Source organism: Lepus europaeus, chromosome 17 (assembly GCF_033115175.1).
Source record: "Lepus europaeus isolate LE1 chromosome 17, mLepTim1.pri, whole genome shotgun sequence".
Classification (NCBI taxonomy): Eukaryota; Metazoa; Chordata; class Mammalia; order Lagomorpha; family Leporidae; genus Lepus; species Lepus europaeus.
Window position 1 is genome coordinate 34,442,676 of NC_084843.1, and position 22,450 is coordinate 34,465,125.

General features: G+C 40.3%; 1 protein-coding gene across 1 annotated transcript in view; it reads right to left on the reverse strand.

The window, feature by feature from the left end:
* Window positions 1-9,576: 9,576 nt before the first annotated feature.
* LOC133776223 (cytochrome P450 2C14) overlaps window positions 9,577-22,450 on the reverse strand; it is a 41,452-nt gene continuing 28,578 nt past the window's right edge. Inside the window, exons 8-9 of the mRNA XM_062215027.1 lie at window positions 18,647-18,788; window positions 9,577-10,114 (exon numbers count right to left, since the gene is read on the reverse strand). Coding sequence (XP_062071011.1) covers window positions 9,933-10,114; window positions 18,647-18,788 — 324 coding nt within the window. The 3' untranslated portion in view covers window positions 9,577-9,932. The remainder of the gene's footprint in view (window positions 10,115-18,646; window positions 18,789-22,450) is intronic.

Below are 22,450 nucleotides of genomic sequence, written 5' to 3' on the forward strand. Positions count from 1 at the left end.
TGAAGCCTTCTCTTCTTCCTGAGACAACTGAGAGCTGGCAACCTTAGGCTTTTAGAACTTTCCCTGCAAATAATGTGTGCCTTTGACCTACAAGAGTAAACAATAGTTTAAATGCACTTAAAGCCTCTTTTGTGTGGACTTTGTTAGGTCTTCTTTCCTCTTGCTCTGCTTTCCTTTGCATTCCCCTAACTCCAGTACCACTCAGAGGTTCTGGTCTACCAAGTGTATGGTGAGGCACAGGCACTCTTTTAAGACTTATATCAGCAAATGCAGGTGGCTCTAATACCAACCTGAATTGAGAGCTAATATAATTAGTTATTTGTTCAAAAATTGCCCAACATTCTGATTTACTATGTTGATGTCTGTTGGGAATATATGACATCAAGGGCAACCTGTGTTACCATCTTTTGTATATAAAATGTTTATCCTGTAGCACTTCCTGTAATACTTTCCAAGAAAGCAAACATTTTCTTCAAATATTTTAAGGTACTAAACTAACAATACTAAAAGTGTGAGCTTAAATATTTTATGTTTCTAAAGCTTTAATGATTGCATATCTATCAAGTAAACAGTCATACCTTTGCCATTAAACATTTAAGCAAAGTACTTGAGGACACATATTCTTCTTTTTGTTTTCCAATGAGGAGAGGGAGACTCAGAACAGGACACTTCTAAGGTCCCATAGCTCACACATGGCAGAACTGGGATTGGAACTGATGTCTTTGATGGTGTCTTTTGGCTCACATCTCAGCTTCTTCAAAGCAAATTTGGAAATAAAATGTTACTCTGAGGGTACTCCAAACTGTTCACTAAGCAACAGAACCCTACATTCAGAAAGGGAATAAAGATAGTGTTTCTCCACTTTCCATCAGTGTGGAGTGAAACTTTCTCAGTGTAACTGAGGCTAAAGCCAATCTCAGAGAACTGAATGGAAAGGGTGGGGAAAGGGCAGTTTATCCCAGCTCCACATCAGTTCCAGACAACACTGTTAGTCCTGCTTTGGTTTTTTTTTTTTTTTAAGTGTTAATCTACTTATTTGAAAGACATAGTTACAGAGAGAGTTGGAGAGAGAGAGACAGAGTGACGGGTGTTCCATCACTGGTTTACTCCCAAAATGGCTGAAATGGCCAGAGCTGGGTGAATCTGAAGCCCAGAGCGAGGAGCTTCTTCCAGGTCTCCCACGTGAGTAAAGGGGCCCAAGATGTGGGCCATCTTCCACTGTTTTCTCAGGCCATTAGCAGGAAACTGAACCAGAAGTGGAGTGATGGGATGCAAACTGATATCCAATGGGATGCCGACGCTGAAAGCCAGGGCTTTAACTTGCTGGGACACAGCGCTGGCTCCAGTGTTGATTTCTTGGCCTGACATTATGAGAAATGTCTGGGTAAGATAAGGGACAACTGGAAAAAGAGACTGTGAAGTGACTCATAGGCATGAGCTTCAATGACGATTGGGATAGGAGACTTCTTCAAACAGTTCCAGGATACACAGGAACCATCATGAACAGTCCTGACTGGGATATAACTTTGATTGGTCAAGAATATTTAAATAGTAATTGACGGCAAGACTTAAAAGATTACCAAGGCAATGGTTCTACAAAGGTATAACCTCTAAAGATATCATTGTATTTGTCATAAATTAATAACTGCAATCATAACTATGGCAATTTATTTTTCATATATGTATATATATATATGGTGTACTGTTGAATTGGAGTCTAAGTCTCCCTTTTAAGTTCCTTAACATATCTTTTAAATAACCCAGTGCCCTTTAATTAGGTGCATATACATTTATAATAGTTACATCTTCCTGTTCAATTGATCCCTTAATCAATATATAGTGCCCCTCTTTGTCTCTCTTAACAGTTTTTGTGTTAAAGTTTATTTTGTCTGATATTAAGATGGATATGCCGATCTTTTTTGGTTTTTGTTGGCATGGAATATCTTTTTCCAACCTTTCACTTTCAGTCTGTATGCATCTTTGTTGGAAATATGTGTTTCTTGCAAGCAGCAAATAGATGGGTTTTGTTCCTTAATCCGTTCAGCCAGTCTGTGTCTTTTAACTGGAGAATTGAGGCCATTTACATTCAGTGTGACTATTGAACAGTAGTGACGCTGCCCTGCCATTTTTCCTAAGGTATTTCTTTTTCTTTTAAAGTTTTAACTCTTGGTCTCTACAAATAGACAAATTCTTGTTTTTTATTTGACAGGTAGAGTTATAGACAGTGAGAGAGAGAGAGAGAGAGAGAGAGGGAGGGAGAGAGAGAAAGGTCTTCCCTCTGTAGGTTCGCTCCCCAAATTGCTACTGCGGCTGGCGCTGCACCAATCCAAAGCCAGGAGCCAGGTGTTTCTTCCTGGTCTCCCTTGAGGGTGCAGGGGCCAAACACCTGGGCCATCCTCCACTGCCTTCCTGGGCCGCAGCAGAGAGCTGGACTGGAAGAGAGGCAAGTGGTACTGGAACCTGGTGCCCATATGGTATGCCAAGCCGCAGGTGGAGGATTAACCAAGTGAGCCATGGCACCAAACCTAGAAGATATTTTTAATATATGCTTTGAACTTTCTGTGAACTTTTACTGGAGCTTTTCCTTCTTTACCTTCTTTCATATTCATGACCATATTTCTGTGTTTTTGTGTGTAGCACATCTTTAAGCATCTTTTGCAGGGCTGGACGAGTAGTGACAAATTCTTTACATTTCTGTTTGCTATGAAAGGTCTTTATTTCACCTTCATTCACAAATGAGAGCTTTGCAGGATATACTATTCTGGGCTGGCAGTTATTTTCTCTTAGTACTTAGGCTATATCTCACCATTCCTTTGTAGCCTGTAGGGTTTCTGATGAGAAGTCTGCTCTGAGTCTATTTGAAGATTATCTGAGAGTAATCTGGCAATTCTCTCTTGTACATTTTAAAATCTTTTTTTTTTATGTTTCACTGTGGTGAGTTTGATTACAATGTGTCGTGGTGAGCATGTTTATTGGGAGTTCTGTGCGCTTCCTGTACTTGGATATCTCTTTCTTTCTCCACACCTTGGAAGTTTTCTGCTAGTATCTCACTAAAAAGGCCTTCTAATCCTCTCTCTCCATGCCTTCAGGAACTCCTAGAACCCAAATGCTGGGATTTTAGTAGTATGCTGTAGATTCCCAACAATATTTTTTAGATTTCTAATTTCTTCTTCTTTTCTTTGGTTTGACTGTATACGTTCCTGTGCTCTGTCTTCTAAGTCTGATATTCTCTCTTCTGCCTCGCTGACTCAATTTTTAAGGCTCTCAAATGTGTTTTTATTTGTTCTATTGAATTCTTCATTTCATTTGGATTTCTCTTCAATATCTCAATTTCATGTTCTACTAAATTCTTCATTCCATTTTGATCCCTCCTTAAGATTTCCTTTTCACAAGAGAGATTTTCTGTGATGTCCTGCATGGATTCTGTAATTCTTGCATTTGTTTTTGATTACTTCTAAATAGTCTTATCATAATTTTTTGAGTTCCATTTCTTGCATTTCTTCAATCTCTCATCATCTTCATAATCTTGTATTGGAGTGTCATGTTCTTTTGGGAGCTTCATGTTGACTTCTTTGGACTTGTTTCCTCAGTTTTTGTGTTTGATGCTTTGCATTGTGGAGATATTCTTCGGATTCTTATTTTTTTCTTTTAACTATTGCAGCTTTTCTCATTAAACTCTGGTTTAAGTGGAAAGTCTGCTTTCAGTGAGTCTGTACAAGCTTGTGGTTGGTGTGGCCAGAGAGCTCTGTTCAAGTCTTCATTGTTATGGTGTGCCAAAGGTTACACACCCAGGTTTGGCATGGTAAATCTTCTCTCTCTTTTTTTTTATTCAGAATTGAAGTAATTTCACTCTACTGAGTTCTTCTCCTTGATGGTGATCAATGCATGAGTGCTAGCTTCAGTGGGTATAATATTCATCTGCTCTGTCCCAATGACCACACAAAGGATCTGTGCAGTGCTCAGTGTAAGCTCAGATTCCCCTGCAATGTCTCTCACTAGGTAGCCAAGACTGCCCAATCTTGTGGCATCTCCCACCAAAACTACTCCCATCTCAGCCACACCATGAGTTCTCCCACACACCCTCAGTTTTTTTTTTTTTTTTCACAGTCCGGAGTCATAAGCTCCACACATTCACTAGGTCTTAGTCTCGTGTTATTACTCCCCACCAGAGTCAATTTTTTCTGCTTGGCTGAGGGCAGGCGCAGCCCTGAACTGGTGCAGCTGTCACGTACGTTCAAAATGGCACCTGCTCTATTGTCTTGCATGCCTCTGTAAGGTGTGTGCAGAGAGAGAATCGTGTCCATACAGTCCCTTTTATTTTTTCTCTCCTCTAGTTAGACTGGTGTACTTTCGAGCACAGGGCTTCAAGCCTCGATCTCTCTACTCTCTTCTTGCTGCTTTTCCACCAGTGTCTCAGGCTACTGCAGTTTCATCTCACCTCTCTTTCCAGCAATGGTGCAGAGATTATTGACAGCTTGCGTCCTGAGCCATGGGTGCTTGTACTCTCAACATAGATCCACTGTGTCCCTCTAAATCTGGAATAGTTTCTTCTGCTGTTTTTTGCCTATTCTTCCCGGAGACTACACTATCTCCACTTTTTTTTTTATTTGACAGGCAGAGTTAGACAATGAGAGAGAGAGAGAGAGAGAGAGAGAGAGAGAGAGAGAGAGAGAAAGGTCTTCCTTCTGCTGGTTCACCCCCCAAATGGCCACTACAGCCGGCTTGCTGCGCTGATCCGAAGCCATGATCCAAGTGCTTCCTCCTGGCCTCCCATGTGGGTGCAGGGGCCCAAACACCTGGGCCATCCTCTACTGCCTTCCTGGGCCACAGCAGAGACCTGGACTGGAAGAGGAGCACAGGGACTAGAACCCAGCACCCATATGGGATTCCATCATTGCAGGCAGAGGATTAACCAAGTGAGCCATGGCTCTAGCCCCAGTCTCCACTTTCATTAAACTATCTTTTCCTGGGCTATCAGTGAGCTCCCTCCCTATTCCACTCAATTGCTTCCTGATAGTAGTTTCATTTTTCATTCTCATTAAGCATCATGATACTGAGCATTTTCAAGATGTTTATTGGTGTTACCAAATCCTTTTGTGGTGGTTTTTAGTAGATGATATATGAGACCATTTGTTATTTCATATATACAATTATATGTAGATATTTACACATCCATAGAGATAATTGTTTTATTATTTGTTTTTATATAAGACTTAAATCCTCACATGTATAGAAAGGTTGAAAATTGTTAAATCTTGGGAGTCCTATTGGTCACATGTAACCAGCTTTCCTACAGTGGCTTTTCCCCTTCAGTCCAATTTGCATCCAAGATGAATCTTAGACACCATGTGATGTTCTTGCAGTGACTCCAATGGTGCTCTCAACAAGATCAACAGCAGGAACAGGTCAGATGCATGGGACAGACACAGTCAGGACACAGGTGGTTACCTGACTCCTGTATATCTCCTGTTAGAATCTGTTCTCAGGATTTGAGGAAGTTTTCCTCCTTTTATATACTTTTATTCAATCTGAGTCAGTGACCAGGTGAATCTTCCCTAAAGTAAGTTGAAGCAATACATGTAAGAGAAGACTCTGTTTGAGGTTTGTAAGAGTTGTATCCATCCTGAGGGAGGCTTCTCTCCTGGAACACCACAGATCAGGGTGCATGAAACTGCTGAGTGACACAGTGCTGGCCCTGCATGACATTTCAATGTCATTATGGCCACCATTAACCCTGAAACCACAATACATCTCCTGAAAGATACTACAGAGATCCATAAAAAGAATTTTGCTTAGAACATTTCCAAGCAAATTGTTGACAAAATATTTAAAACTGAAAGTATTCAATATAAATTTCCTTTAAAATTCAGACAATTGTTCTATATAACCAAAATACAAACTTCAAAACCAGAAAACTCATAATGATGCATTAGAACCATCAAATCCTCAATTACATGAGTGTTTCATAAAATCCCAGGAACCAGCTCAGAATCCTGAATCACTTTCTGCAATTGTCAGGCCTCCTCCATCAAGTACAGCCTGCAACTGCTCCTCAATTTCTCCCTTGACTTTTTGACCTTGTTTTATTTGAGGATACAGCCTAGGTGTTTCTAAATCGTCCCTTTTCTGAGATTTGTCTGATGATTCCTCATGACTCAAATGTAGTAATGCAGTTTTTATAAGGCTATCAGAGGAGGTACTTTCAGTTCTTTGGCACCCAGTAGGTTGACAAAGATTCAATACATTTGTGATCATTGGTGTATAACGTGATCTATCACCCAGATGAACTATATACTCTCAACCGAGGATACATTATCCCAATTACAGAGTCACACATGAAATGTTCTTCAGTCATGTTCTCTTTCTTTCCTTGTAGCTTGTAGATTGTGCTTTCATTGCACTGGTTTGGAGAACAGGTATTGGTATTTTAAGGTAAAAATTTTAAAATCCCCAGGAGCAAGTATGTGGCTCCTGGCTTTGGATCAGCACATCCATAGTGGCCATTTGGGGTGAAACAACAGAAAGGAAGACCTTTCTCTCTGTCTCTCTCTCTCTCATTGTCTAACGTTGCCTGTCAAAAAAAATTTAAAAACAAGAAACAGTAGAGTTAGAAATGTGCCAGGGGATTCCAATTCAATCACATCAAGATGGCATATACCAATGCCATCTCACTAGTCAAAGTGATCAGTTTCAGTTCACAGTTGATCATAAGGATAGGTCTAATAGTCAAAGGGATCACATACAAGACTAGTGTCTGATAATACTAACTGATAGAATTAAAAAGGAGAGAACAATCCAACATGGGAAGTGGGATACTCAGCAGATTCATAGAATGGCAAATGTGCTAACAAGCACTCCGGCCTCAGAATCAGCCCTTAAAGCATTCAGATCCAGCTAAAAATCCCATGAGAGTTTCACAGGCATGGAAAGCCAAGACACTGTGGCAAAAACAAACAAACAAACAAACCACCCTAGGAGAACGATCTCTGTAAGTGAAAGTGAGATCCCAAAAGAAAGAATGGGCCATCAAAGAAGGAGGTACATTTCTCTGAAAGGGAGGAAAGAACTTCTACTTTGACTATGACCTTGTCTAAATAAGATTGGAGTCAGCGAACTCAAGAGGCTTCCACAGCCTTGGCCACTCATGACAAGAGCCTCGGGTGATTGCTGACACCATAGACAAGAGTGTCAATTGTTGAGTCAACAGCAGGAGTAACTGTGCACTTGCTCCCCATGTGGGATCTCTGACCTTAGTGTGTTGTACTATGTGAAATAACAGTATAACTAGTACTCAAACAGTACTTTATACTTTGTGTTTCTTTGTGGGTGCAAACTGTTGAAATCTTTACTTAGTATATACTAAATTGATCTTCTGTATGTAAAGATAGTTGAAAATGAATCTTGATGTGAGTGGAATGGGAGAGGGAGTAGGAGATGGGAGGGTTGTGGGTGGGGTGGGCGGGAGGTTATAGGAGGGAAACATTAGTACATACAATACAAGTTCACACTTTACATAGGGTTCAGTTTGTGTTACACATTCAATTATTTTGACTAATATATGATGCAATATATGCACCATTTTGCAATCACACAGAATAGCTTCACTGCCTTAAAAGTATCTCTCATCTGCTTATCCGTCCCTCTATTCACCCCAAACCCTTGCCCAAAAATCATCTTTGAATATCACCATAGTCTTTTCCAGATATTTCCATGGATTACTAATTTGTTTCTTTTTAACATTAAATTTCATTTAAATAATATTGTATTTTATTTATACACTACAGTTTTTCTAACCACTCAACTAATGAGAGATTTCTTAATGGGTTGCAATTCTTGTAAATGACGTATAAAGCTGCTATAAACACCCTTGAGCAGGTCTGGGGAGGTAGTTATAAGTTTTCAACTCATTTGGATAAATACAAAGGAACACAAAATCTGGAAAGCCATGGTAAACATACTTTAGTCTTATAAGAAAATGTCAAAATGTCCTCCAAATATTTGCCCCATTTGCTTACCCAGTAATGATGATGAATACTCCTAGTTGCTCCACACTCTTGTCAACATTTGGTTTGATGAGTGTTAGATTAGAACCACTGTGTGGGTGTTTACTGATGTCTCATTATTTTAGTTTGCAACTTCTTAATGACGCATGAGGTTAAGAACTTTTCAAACCCTGCTGGCATCTGCTTTCTTGAATGAGTATATGATCAAATTTTGGTTCATTTTTAAGCAGATTGTCCATTTCTCACTGTTGAGTTTTAAGAGTTCTTTGTATATTTTGAATTAGGTCCTTTTTCAGATACGCCACTTAGAAGTATTTCACACACTCACTATGTAGCTTTCGTCTCTTTATTTTAACAATATTCTTTGCAGTATAAGAATTTTTATTTTATTGAAGATCAGTGCACCAGTCCATCATTTCATGAATAATGCTTTTGTTGTTCTATTTAGGAAACTTTTACCGAAGTAAGATCATCAAGATTTTCTACTATGTAATGTTATTAGAACTTTATACTTACATTTTACACTTAGGTTTATGATGTATTTTAAACTAACTTTGTGGAAGAATGTAAGGTCTATCTCAATATTCATTTTTATTTTGTATGAGAATGTCCAGTGTTTCAAGTACCATTTGAGAAAAGGCTGTCCTGTCTCCATGGAGGTGCCTTTGCTTCTTTTTAAAACTTAGTTGACTGGCTGGCGCCGTGGCTCACTAGGCTAATCCTCCGCCTTGCGGCGCCAGCACACCAGGTTCAAGTCCCAGTCGGGGCACCGATCCTGTCCCAGTTGCCCCTCTTCCAGGCCAGCTCTCTGCTGTGGCCAGGGAGTGCAGTGGAGGATGGCCCAAGTGCTTGGGCCCTGCACCCCATGGGAGACCAGGAGAAGCACCTGGCTCCTGCCATTGGATCAGCGCGGTGCGCCTACCGCGGCGGCCATTGGAGGGTGAACCAACGGCAAAAGGAAGACCTTTCTCTCTGTCTCTCTCTCACTGTCCACTCTGCCTGTCAAAAAAACTAAAATAAAAAAAATAAAAAAAAACTTAGTTGACTATATTTGTATTGCTCTATTTCCTTTAACTTATTTGTCTGTTCTTTCACCAATACCGCACAGTTTTGATTACCATACATTTCTAATCAGTCTTGAAATCAATGAAGCAAGGTCAACCCTTTGACTTATTTTCCTTAAAAATTGCATATCCTGGGTTTTTAACTACTTCTTATAAATTCAGATGTTGGTATCTAAAAAGGAATCTGCCTGTTGTTTGGTTCAGATCATATTATGTCCATAGATTAAATCAAAAGACAACGTAACAATAACATCATATTCATGTTGATGAAATAGATCTCCATTAATTACATCATCTTTGGTTTCCTCTGCTTTGTAGTTTTCTTCCAATGATCATATACATATTGTGTCAGACATAAACACAAGTATTTCATATTTGTAGGTACAATGTAAATGATACTGTGTGTGTTTGTGCCTATCCTTATAAGGACCAGCATGACCTCTTGGAACTTCACTGCTTTTCATATGTTATTCACATTAGGTACAAAAGAAAGAAAATCTGAAAACTGATTCAACATTCAATAGTGCTTTTATTTTGAACATATAGAGGAGAAACATGTATGAATTATCAAATGCCAATCATTTTGCTCAATTTCATAGTGATAACATAATAGCAATTCAGCATTAGACAGGTAGTAACCCATGAGGTGGTTAATCCAAGAATTACAGACTGTAAGGAATGGCAGACACACATTTGTGAAGGGACCCAGAAAACGTTTTCTCATGGAGGCTAGACCTTGAAAATGAATCAATGTCAGAGGATACAACAGGGGAGGGACCCATGATAGGCAAAGAAGCAGGAGGCGGCGCTGGAAGAGAGGAGCTGCAGATGACAGCTCAGCAACAGCCACGTGGCCTGCCCTTCTTCAGGCAGGAACGAAGCTGAGCTGGTACAAGGGTGGCACACGACCTATCCCACTGACAAGTGGGGTGGTGTCAATGTCCTTTGGGTCAACCAGAGGCTTCGGGGTAAAGTTCTGTAAAATGGTAGTCAGGAATAAAAACAGCTCCATGCGGGCCAGGGCCTCTCCCATGCATACTCGCTTTCCTGAAAATAACAAGCACAGGTGGTTTGTTACCTAAACATTGAGTTGTGAAACTTTCTCAAGAAGTATGCAGTGACTGCCTGCTCATGGACTAAGTAGAGGGGTGGGTGCATGGAAGATAGGATGACTGGGAGGATGGCTGGGTATACACATGGAACAAAGGAAGAACACTTGTTACCCACAAAAAATCTTATTATATCAGGCATCCCCCACTCTACAAATGTGTATTGAATATCAGTTCTGTGTCAAACATTTCATTAACTATTACCACATTATAAACACTTTGAATTTAGACCAAGCACTTTCAGAAACACACATTTCTTGTGCAGTGGTTTAAAGGTAGTTGGGTTGAGGTAAGGACTATCATACACAAGTGTACTTCAAAAAGTTTGTGATAAAATAACATGGAAAGGTAAGTTTATTAGGGCTCAAAACCAAGTTAAGTCTATCATAAATTTTCCATATCACCCACTTGCAAGGAATTATTGAAGACCACTGTTGTGCATGGAAAACAAAAATTTTAATCAAAATAAACATTTTAATTCTATTTTCAATTAATTAAAAGTACCCTCATGTTTTATAGCCCTTTGAAACTCAAGCAGGATATTCAGCTAAGGACTTTCTTTCCCCAGGACAACTTCAAAACCATATATCTAAACTGGTTACTCTCAATTTAAAATCATAAATGGCTCTCATGTTAGTTCCCAACAATGACGTCCAAGTGTCTTGATTTGGACCTTATCAGTCTGTTCATGGTCTGATGCTCAGTACCACGCCTTCCATTCCACACATCCTCTAAGCAATGGCATATCTGCTTTAAATCAATCTCCAGTCCTCCATGGAGTTTCTAACTGCATGCCAGGCTACCCCAGGGATCTAAGAAACTCCCTTCTGCTGCTTCCTTTGGAACTTATGTCTCATGTCTCTAAAATAAAAAATAAAAAAATAAAAAAAAAAAAACAAAGCTTTAAAAAGGATTTATTTATTTGGGAGCGGCAAGATGGCGGAATAGGAAGGGAGCACATTGATAGTTCAGCAAGACACACAGGTTAATAAAAGTGGAGATACTGCAGGGTCAAGGAAGAGTAGGGGAAGAAACAGCAGCGGAAACTCTTCCGGAACTAGTGATTCACAGTGGACCTGCGTGGAGAGCGTGGGAGCCCAAGTTCGGGACACCAGCGGCAGACTCAACACACCAGCGCTGGAATGCGAGGTGAGCCGAACCTCCATAGCCCGAGACACCAGCGGGCAAGCGGAAAGAGGAGACTAGAGGAACGAGGCTTGAAACTCCATGGGGAAAAATTCACCAGGCTAAATAGAAGAGAGAGAGGAAAAAAAAAAAAAAGTGACCGATACGGACACGAGTTTCTCTCTCTCCGCTCACCCCTCAAAGGCGAGCAAGACAAAGAGCAGGAGCCATTTTGACATATGTCATAAGCAGGGCGACCTCAGGTCTGCACCAGCCCTGAGCCTAGCAGAAACACCTGACTCTGGCGGGAGGGGTGAAATAACAGGAGATTAGCATCTAACTTGGCAATCCAGTGGGAGACTGCAGGAGAATTGGAGCCCACACCCAGGGCAGCAGAGATTCCCTGTGTGGTCCTTGGGAAAGAGCTTCCGATCTCTAGCTCCTGTGGGTATATCACTCGCCTGCTAACTACCTCCAATTACGTTCAGCTGTGCGGAATTACTTCCCTTTTGAATCAAAAAAAAAAAAAAAGAAAGAAAGAGAGATTTATCACGCCTAACCTGGGAGTGTCATCTTTGACACACCCTCAACCCTGAGGAACCAAACACAGCTCTCAGTCCACACTCATCTCAAGCCTCTAAGGCTCCACCGAAAGCAGACAGTCCACTTAATATAGAGCCATAGTGTAACAAGAAAAAACACCACAGTGAAGAAACCAAATATCTCCAACATGCCATACAACAAACACAAAAACCGAAGTAACAAGAACAAGGAAGACACTATGACGCCCCCAAATGAAAAAGACACCCCAAGCCAAGATTATGAAGATGATGAGATAGAAGAAATGCAAGAAGCGGATCTCAAAAAATTGATAAGAACATTAAGAAGTTCTCAAAAACAAATTCTTGAACTACAGAAATCCTTAAAGGACAAGATAGAAAATCTCTCTCATGAAAATGAAATATTAAGGAGGAATCAAAATGAAATGAAACAACTAGTAGAACATGAAACTATGATAGTGACAAAAAACCACAATGAAATGAAGAATTCAATAGATCAAATGACAAACACATTAGAGAGCCTTAAAAACAGAATGGGCGAAGCAGAAGAGAGAATATGAGACTTAGAAGACAGAGAACAGGAAAGGAAACAGTCAAACCAAAGAAAAGAAGAAGAAATTAGAAATCTAAAAAATATTGTCGGGAATCTACAGGATACTATTAAAAAATCTAATATTCGGGTTCTAGGAGTTCCTGAAGGTATGGAGAGGAAGAAAGGATTAGAAGGCATTTTCAGTGAGATACTAGCAGAAAATTTCCCAGGTTTGGAGAAGGACAGAGGCATCTTAGTACAGGAAGCTTATAGAACCCCTAATAAACATGACCAAAAGAGATCCTCACCACGACATGTTGTAATCAAACTCATCACAGTGAAACATAAAGAAAAGATCCTAAAATGTGCAAGAGAGAAACGTCAGATTACTCTCAGAGGATCTCCAATTAGACTCACAGCAGACTTCTCATCAGAAACCCTACAAGCTAGAAGGGAATGGCGAGATATAGCCCAGGTACTAAGAGAGAAAAACTGCCAGCCCAGAATATTATATCCTGCAAAGCTCTCATTTGTGAATGAAGGTGAAATTAAGACTTTTCATAGCAAACAAAAACTGAAAGAATTTGTTGCCACTCATCCTGCCCTGCAAAAGATGCTTAAAGATGTGTTACACACAGAAACACAGAAACATGGTCACCAATATGAAAGAGGGTAAAGGAAGGAAACCTCACAGCAAAAGATCACAGGAAGCTCAATTTCTCTTTGACATAGAATTAAACTCTGATGCTCTGTTAAAGCAATGTGTTAAAGTAATCTAAAAACAAAAAGCAATTCAAATCAATTGGCAATCTACAAAAAGAGTTAAAGATTTTAAAAGCTATTATTAAAATTGCTATATTGGTCTATTATGCTATGTTATATGTGTGTACATATTGTATGTCCACATGGGGAAATTTTATTAAGAGTTTTATTTTAAATGGCTTATAGATAAGATTGTCCATAAATTTAAGCTGCGAAAATCAATCAAAGATACATTTTAGCTCAGGCCAGTCCACTGCAGTGGCTTTCAATGTGGTAAGCCTGGGCTTCAGCAGAAGTCAGCTTGTGAAGAGCCCTGGCAGCTCTGCCAAGACTTGGATCACTGGAAATGGACCTGCCCTGGAGTCGAAGGATGCCCAGGTCAGAGCCACAGATCCTATTGGCTCCAAGCTGAAAAGCCCTTCACTCAGCCCAACTTCCAAAGTGACCACTGCAGTTGAGGGGACAGCCAAGTAGGGTCAGCAACATTGCAGGCAGAACTGTAAATTTCTTGTTAGAGATGCCCCCTGCCTTTACCTGGCCAGCTCTCCTCCCAGCCCAGCCAAGTAATGAAAGTCAACAGAGTGCCTTCCCCTAGGAGGTTCACACCTCCCTTAGGATATACCCCATGTGAAGAGATAGATAGGTCTGGGCCTCTTAACTTACAAGGCCTAAAGCCCAACAGATTATTATCAAGCCCCTTCTATCAGGTTCTATTTGCCTCTCAATCAGAAAAATTACTTGTAGCTTAGACAGCACCTTTCTTAGCTCCTCTAATAATGACTCTGTCCTTTGTTCTAGACCCTGTCTAGTGCACTTGGGCCTCATTCCTTTGTAATCATAACCTCTACTCTACCACCAATGGCTCTACTCCCAACCTGTGTGTACTGATGGTCCTCTTCCCCACTTAATGCTGTATAATTGTTCAGACCTGGTTAAGGCCACTCTTAGGATCATTGGTTACTATCCTCAACCTGTCTTTTATGGCCTTGTCTAAATATGATCAGAGTCGGCAAACTTGGAAGGCTTCCATAGCCTTGGCAACTCATGACGACAGCCTAGGGTGGTTACTGGCGCCATAAACTAGAGTGTCAATTTGTTGGGTCAACAACAGGAGCCACTGTGTGCTTGCTCCTGATGTGGGATCTCTGTCCTTAATGTACTGTACATTTTGATTTAATGCTATAACTAGTACTCAAACAGTATGTTGCACTTTGTGTTTCTATGTGGGTGCAAACTGTTGAAGTATTTATACTAAATTGATCTTCTGTATATAAATAGAATTGAAAATGAATCTTGATGTGAATGGAAGGGGAGAGGGGGCGGGAGAGGGGAGGGTTGCGGGTGGGAGGGAAATTATGGGAAGGGGAAGCCATTGTAATCCATAAGCTGTATACTGGAAATTTATATTCATTAAATAAAAGTTAAAAAAAAAAAAGATACATTTTAATTTGTGTGACCTGAATCTGTGTATCATGTTTTAAACTTGTTGGTAGAAAGAAACTAAAAACATTTTATATGGTTGTGCTTAAGTTTACTGGTTAAACAAACTACACCATGTTAGATATTTAAGAGGTGTTTTCAAATACATGATTCTTAAAATTTATAGAAGGCATTGGACCTTCTGGTAAATGTTTTCTTAAGTTGTTATCTAATGGTTGAAACGGTTTGCTAAGTATTCATGTAATATTGCTATTGTCAGCAAGCGATCTAGGACTTGCTCCCTCATTTCTCTATTCTAAGCCCAACTTGTTCTTTCATTTCTCTATTATCTTCAAGGTAGGAAACTAATTCTATTATGAAGGAATCTGTAGGACATACAATTTAATCTTTAGACCTTATAAAAGAGATGGCTAACATTTTTCTGTAATAGCATAGCCAAAATAAGAACTTAAATAATAATCTCATAGCTAGATTCACTTCGGCATCAGCGAAGTATACAGTAAGTAGAAAAAACCTCCCTTTCAGACCAAAGGGAAAGAAAGTTTTAAAGTGAGAATATAATTTTCCTCTTGGGCATTGTCTACCTTAGAAACACTACTATAGAACATGCCTGTGACTATAGACTTGTAGTTTAGGCCACCGAAGATTAGAGATGGGACATGGGCACTCCCTTGACTTGCATCCTCTGGTCTGCTTTAACAAAAACCAGGAGGAAGAGAAAGCTAGGCATCAGAAGCAGTGGGTGGCCGGCCTATTAATGGCTGATCTGTACAGTGATCTGCCCTCAAGGAGACCCAACAGGCCAGTCCACTGCAGTGGCTTTCAATGTGGTAAGCCTGGGCTTCAGCAGAAGTCAGCTTGTGAAGAGCCCTGGCAGCTCTGCCAAGACTTGGATCACTGGAAATGGACCTGCCCTGGAGTCGAAGGATGCCCAGGTCAGAGCCACAGATCCTATTGGCTCTAAGCTGAAAAGCCCTTCACTCAGCCCAACTTCCAAAGTGACCACTGCAGCTGAGGGGATGGTCAAGTAGGGTCAGCAACATTGCAGGCAGAACTGTAAATTTCTTGTTAGAGATGCCCCCTGCCTTTACCTGGCCAGCTCTCCTCCCAGCCCAGCCAAGTAATGAAAGTCAACAGAGTGCCTTCCCCTAGGAGGTTCACACCTCCCTTAGGATATACCCCATGTGAAGAGATAGATAGGTCTGGGCCTCTTAACTTACAAGGCCTAAAGCCCACCAGATTATTATCAAGCCCCTTCTATCAGGTTCTATTTGCCTCTCAATCAGAAAAATTAATTATAGCTTAGACAGCACCTTTCTTAGCTCCTCTAATAATGACTCTGTCCTTTGTTCTAGACCCTGTCTAGCGCCTCATTCCTCATTCCTTTGTAATCATAACCTCTACTCTACCACCAATGGCTCTACTCCCAACCTGTGTGTACTGATGGCCCTCTTCCCCACTTAATGCTGTATAATTGTTCAAACCTGGTAAATGCCACTCTTAGGATCATTGGTTACTATCCTCACTCTCTCTTTTATGACCTTGTCTAAATATGATCAGAGTCGGCAAACTTGGAAGGCTTCCATAGCCTTGGCAACTCATGACGACAGCCTAGGAAGGTTACTGGCGCCATAAACTAGAGTGTCAATTTGTTGGGTCAACAACAGGAGCCACTGTGCACTTGCTCCTCATGTGGGATCTCTGTCCTTAATGTGCTGTACATTGTGATTTAATGCTATAACTAGTACTCAAACAGTATGTTTCACTTTGTGTTTCTATGTGGGTGCAAACTGTTGAAATCTTTATACTAAATTGATCTTCTGTATATAAAGAGAATTGAAAATGAATCTTGATGTGAATGGAAGGGGAGAGGGAGCGGGAGAGGGGAGGGTTGTGGGTGGGAGGGAAGTTATGGGAGGGGAAGTCATTGTAATCCATAAGCTGTACACTGGAAATTTATATTCATTAAATAAAAGTTTAAAAAAATCAAAAAAAGATTTATTTATTTATTTATTGGCAAGTCAGAGTTACACAGAGAGAAGAGAGGAAGAGAGAGAGACAGAGAGAGGTCTTCTATCCACTGGTTCACTCCCCAGATGGCCGCAATGGCTGGAGCTATGCCAATCCAAAGCCAAGAGCCAGGAGCTTCTTTCGGAAATCCCACATTGGTGCAGGGGCTCAAGGACTTGGGCCATCTTTTACTGCTATCCCAGGTCCCAGGCCATAGCAGAGAGCTGGATTGGAAGTGGAGCAGCTGGGTCTCGAAGTGGTGCCCATATGGTATGCCTGCGCTTCAGGCCAGGGCATCAACCCATTGTACCACAGCACTGGCCCTTAATTGTAATATTTGTAATATCAAGTTGTTCCTCTGGATTTCCTCATCATATTCCTGATCCACTGAAACATGGATCACTTTGAGTATTATTCTCTATTTTTTTCTACACAGATAAAATGTGAGTTCATTAAAAGAAGAGCTCAGACCTTGACATGCCATTAAAATGCCAAACCCAAAACATTGAAAAAACAGAGAAAAAGAATGGGGACTATATGTATAGAAGCTCAGCTCAGACAATTTAGCTGTGGAGATCAAATGTCCCAGGTGTACGACCTTGAGTGTAGCAAGATGAAGGAACTCTGCATTCTTTCACATACCCAAGGTTTCCCTTCCCTACATTTTTTGGACAATTCTGACCCCAGCAATCTACAGGAATGTCCCCTTCCCAAGGTGTATTTTCTCTGTAAGTGTCCTCATTTTCTCCTTTCCTTTCTGTAAGCCTCCTCTGAGGCAGTTCAATTTCCCTTCTCCTACTAGAACAAAATAGGATGTCAGTCAGCAGAAAACAGTTTCCTTTCAGCCTCCTTAGCAACCTGTGCTTTCCTTTTCAAAGCACTTCTACAATGGTGTTACAATCCTCTAGTCACCTCCTTCCCTAATTTGTAGGAAAGCCTCTTATGAGCACTTTGTGTGCTCTGGGATACTGGTTAAATCCCTATAACCCTGGGCCAATGTTGTTGCAGAGCAGGTTAAGCCAGGGCAGCAATGCCAGCATCTCATAAGGGTGCTGGTTTGATTCCCAGCTGCTTCACTTCTGATCCAGTTCCCTGATACATTACCTGGTAAACAGTAGATGGCCCAAGGACTTGTATACATGAACCCACGTGGGAGACCCTGATGGAGCTCCAGGATCCTGGTTGCAGCCTGGCTCAGCCCTGGCTATTGAGGCCATTTGGAGAAGCAGCAGATGGAAGATTGATCTCTCTATCTCTCTCTTTCTCTCTCTCCCTCTCTTTATCTCTACCCTTCTCCTCTCTCTTTCACTTGATTTCAAATAAATAAATAAATCTTTAAAAAAGAAGAAATTCCTATAGCTCAAAGTAAAGAGCACCGCAGAGAAGATTCTCAAAGTTATTAGCCCATATACCATTCTTATAATAACTGAAGAAAGTATAAATGAGATCCAGTTCTTTTTTTTTTTTTTTTAATTTTTTGACAGGCAAAGTTAGACAGTGATAGAGAGAGAGAGAGAGAGAAAGTATTTCCTTACATTGGTTCACCCCCCAAATGGCTGCTACAGCCAGTGCGCTGTGCCGATCCGAAGCCAGGAGCCAGGCGCTTCCTCCACAGACCTTCCCAGGCCACAGCTGGACTGGAAGAGGAACAACCAGGACAGAATCTGGTGCCCCGACTGGGACTAGAACCCGGGGTGCCAGCACCGCAGGCAGAGGATTAGCCTAGTGAGCCGCCGTGCCAGCCGAGATCCATGTTCTAAGAGGAGCACATGTGTACCCAGGTATAGATAGAGGCAGAATTCAATTACTCTATCCTGGGAGCTTCTCACTTTGAGAGAACTGGGTCAACAACTTGAAGCCCCAAAGACCCACTAACCTGGCTCTATAATCAGGAATTATCATGAGAAAGGAAGGCACATGGACAGTAGGAGTGGTACTCCTGATCCTGTATAAAAGCAAATCTACCACTCAGCAGGGCAAACTACCTTAATTTCAACTGATCCCCAAAATGTATCCTGTCCCCCAGGCTCAATTCTGTTACCTGTTGAGAAAGGCATGAAGTAGTCACTTTTCTTAAAGTTGCCACTGGCATCCAGGAAGTGGCCAGGGTCAAACTTGTCTGGGTTCGGGAATTCTTTGTCATCATGCAGCACAGAAGTCAGCGATGTTAATATGGTTGTGCCCTGGAAAAAAAACAGAGAAGCCAAGGCATGGAAGAAAGGAGAGAAGTTACAAAGTCAATCTCTAAGGATGAGGAAATCCATGTGCAAAGAAATACAGTGACATTTCCAGCCAGGACATGTAAGAAACAAGGATGAGTCTAAGATCAGGAGCAAAGATTTTCCTCAGTGCCCTCCAAGAGCATTGGACATACTGAGCACTTGGGAAATTGGGTGCCAATCACCCTGCAGCCCAGCTGACATACCATGAAGCTTGCACTTGGGTGCTGGTCCTCACTTGCTGCTCTAATCCCTCACTCAGTGTGCACAGACCTCACACATAGTCAGTCATCTAAAAGGAAAGCTGGTGCTGATTCAAGAAAAGTCAGGAGTATTTGGAAACTGCTCATAGGGCATTTTAAGAGGAGATCTAGTCTAACTTAGCTGGACTCCTGGGATGATACCAGCAAGTACACGGACATCAAGTACTCCCCATCATTTTGCCACAATATGTTTCTTTTAAAATAAAGATGTAAGGGAACTGTTCCTTATTGGTGAATCCTGCCTAAGAAAACACAGAAGTCAGAATCGATGTTTGGCACAGTGGTTTTATGTCACTTGGGATGCCAGCATCCAATATCACATTGCCTGGCTTTGAGATTTCTTTCTACTTATATTCTAGCTTCCTTCTATTGTGCACCCTGGGAGACAGCAAGTAAGGCTCAAGTACTTGAGTCTCTGCCACCACATGGGTGACTCAGATCCAGTTCTAAATCCCAAACATTTAGCATGTGAACCAGTATGTGAATGAGCTCATTCGCTACTTTGTCTCTCTCCTCTCTCCCCCTCTCTCTCTGCTTTTCCAATAAATAAAAAGAAAAAGAATTTAATTCATTTAAAAAAGACATTAAACATGAAAGAAATCATGATTTTGCAACATTTCAGATAGAATAAATAATGAAGATAAGAATTATCATTTAATAATTATTAGCTGAATTTCAATTGGGAAACAGAATATTCATGAAGATTTAAAGTCTCATAACATAGATTTTATTTATTAATTGCATATGAAAAACATAAGTCTCAGCAGTGGGGAAATCTGGCAGTCAGCCCCACCAAGAAGACTTTAGTAACACCAATGCTACAACAAACTGAAATTATGTCACCGAGGTTACGGTGGGATGTACACAGCATCACCTGTGTAATCTTCTTTCCCGAAACACATCTCCAGTCTCCAAGAAAACATTCACACAAAGCTGATAGGTGGCCTGAACTCTTCTAAACTATTGCATATTAGAGGGAAACAAAAGAGGAAAAAGATAGTTCTTGATAGCACAGATGTTTATCATATGTGAACAAGGATCAAGACGTTTCAGGGAACTATGATGCCATCTAAGGAATAAAATGCAAGAAACCAACTAGATAATGTTAGAATCTGAAGATTCTCACATGAAGAATTCAACAGCTTTTTCATGGAAACTCAATGAGTTTTAGCAGAACACAGGGAAATGGTTCAATAATCCAAGAGATATTTAGAAGAGATAGAAATAATTTTAAGCTAAATTTTAGAAATAAAACAGAAATTCAATATGGCTAGGGTAACAAGCTCCAATATTCTATTGTACAGTAGGGTGACGATAGAGAAAAATAAAACTATATATTAAAAAAAAAAAACAGAAGAAAGGATTTTGAATGTTTTCAAATGTTTGAGGAGATACACATATTTACCCTGATTTGGACAGTACATACATATCAAAACATCATGTGATATTACATAATATGTTAAATTTTATGTGTTAAATATTTTAAAAATAAAATTAAATGATACATTGTCACAAAAAATACAGTGAAAAGCACATCTCATTCTCATATAAGCACACAAACACATTTAGAATACCCAGAAATAACCATTCCAAAAACTAGTTTTTGTACCTTCTAGGAAATATGCTCTTCCAAAAATAACATGCTTATCATTATCATTAGGCAGATAAATATGATCATGCCACTTCTCAGTTTTCTCTATTCTAAACCCAAAGGACAGCATCCACTACACCTTGATTTTTGTGTACAATAATTTGGATATTGTCCAATATCAACACATCTACATATGTCTTTTTTCAGCTGTACAGTCTGATTGAGCCATGACACTACTGATGAGCACTTCCATAGTTTGAAATTTGATTCTTTTACAAGCAATGTAGTCATGACAAATTTTGCAGAAATCACTCCCTTTTCACATTCTCAAGCATAGAGCAGATATGAAGAATATGAATTCTTGTACTTTCGGATATTATATTACATAATACAATAGATATTCAAGTTATCCTCCAAATATTCCTAATATTCCTTCCGGCAGAACACAAAATGTATTAATGTGTACTCATCCTCACCAGCACTATGTTTTCTGAGCCGCTGATTTCATCTATCTGATGAAGGAAAATAATTATCACATAGTTTTAGCTTATATTTTATAGATGTCACCTGGTTCATTTCTTACAACATAAATAAGGTAGCCTAATTAATAGATTAAAAATAAGAAAAACTCAATACATAGAGTAAAGAACTTCATTTTTAAAAAATATTTTATTTACTTATTTGAGAGACAGAGTCACAGACAAAGAGGGAGAGACAGAGAGAAAGGTCTTCCATTCGCTGGTCCTCTCCCCGAATGGCCACAATGGCCCAAGCTGGGCCAATCCAAAGCCAGGAGCCAGAAGCCTCCTCTGGATCTCCCACATAAGTGCAGGGCCTCAGGCACCTGGTCCATCTTCCCCTGCCCTCCCAGGCCATAAGAGAACTGGATTAGAAGAGGAGCAGCTGAGACATGAACCAGCATCTACATGGGATGCCAGTGCTACAGGTGGAGGCTTAATCTTTCATGCCACAGCACTGGCCCCAAGAACTTTCTTGATGATAGCTAACAGAGTTCATACTAAAGTCCATCCCAACTTTTGCAGTAGGTAATGTGCAATGTCTGAATACCACTTTTAATTTTCTGTTTTCAAGATTTAGCTGCTGGAACATAGTGCCTGAGTCATTTTTATACACAATGACATTTCTCCCACCCTCTGCCATAAACATGGGACTCTGATTCTGACCACGCATTCTTCTGGCAATGAAATTCCCCAGAAAGCTGGAAAGAGATGTCATTGTGGCACACAAAAATCCAGTGACCTTTCTGCAACTCGGGAAATTTTCATTTCCCATGTTTGTTCTAATGAACCTTCTCAAAATTATTTGTAAGGGTCAGTGTTAAATTCTTCCTGCTTCTATTTTAGCTCCTAAAATATGAACATGTGTTTTCTTTGAGGTGTAGTAACACAGTTCTTTATCTGAAACCCTTAAAACCCAGTGTGTTTCAAATTCAGAATTATGGAACTTTCAGAAAGATTTTACAAGGCGTTTGCATAGATTTCATGATACTCTCAATAATGTGGGACATCCCCTATAATCAAACACACGTATATTTTGCTAGTAAAACCTTAAATTCCACACAGAATAGGACAAATAAATGGATTCACATCAGTTCAAGTAAAATTGAGCCACTAAATAAAAATGGACCCACCTTAATTTGTTTTAAAATGTTCCAGGTTACTAAGAGAACCTGAAATGTAATGTATTGGAGTGAAATAGGCATTTTGAGATTCAATAATTGTCTCTTTTTTTTTTATTTTTTACAGGCAGAG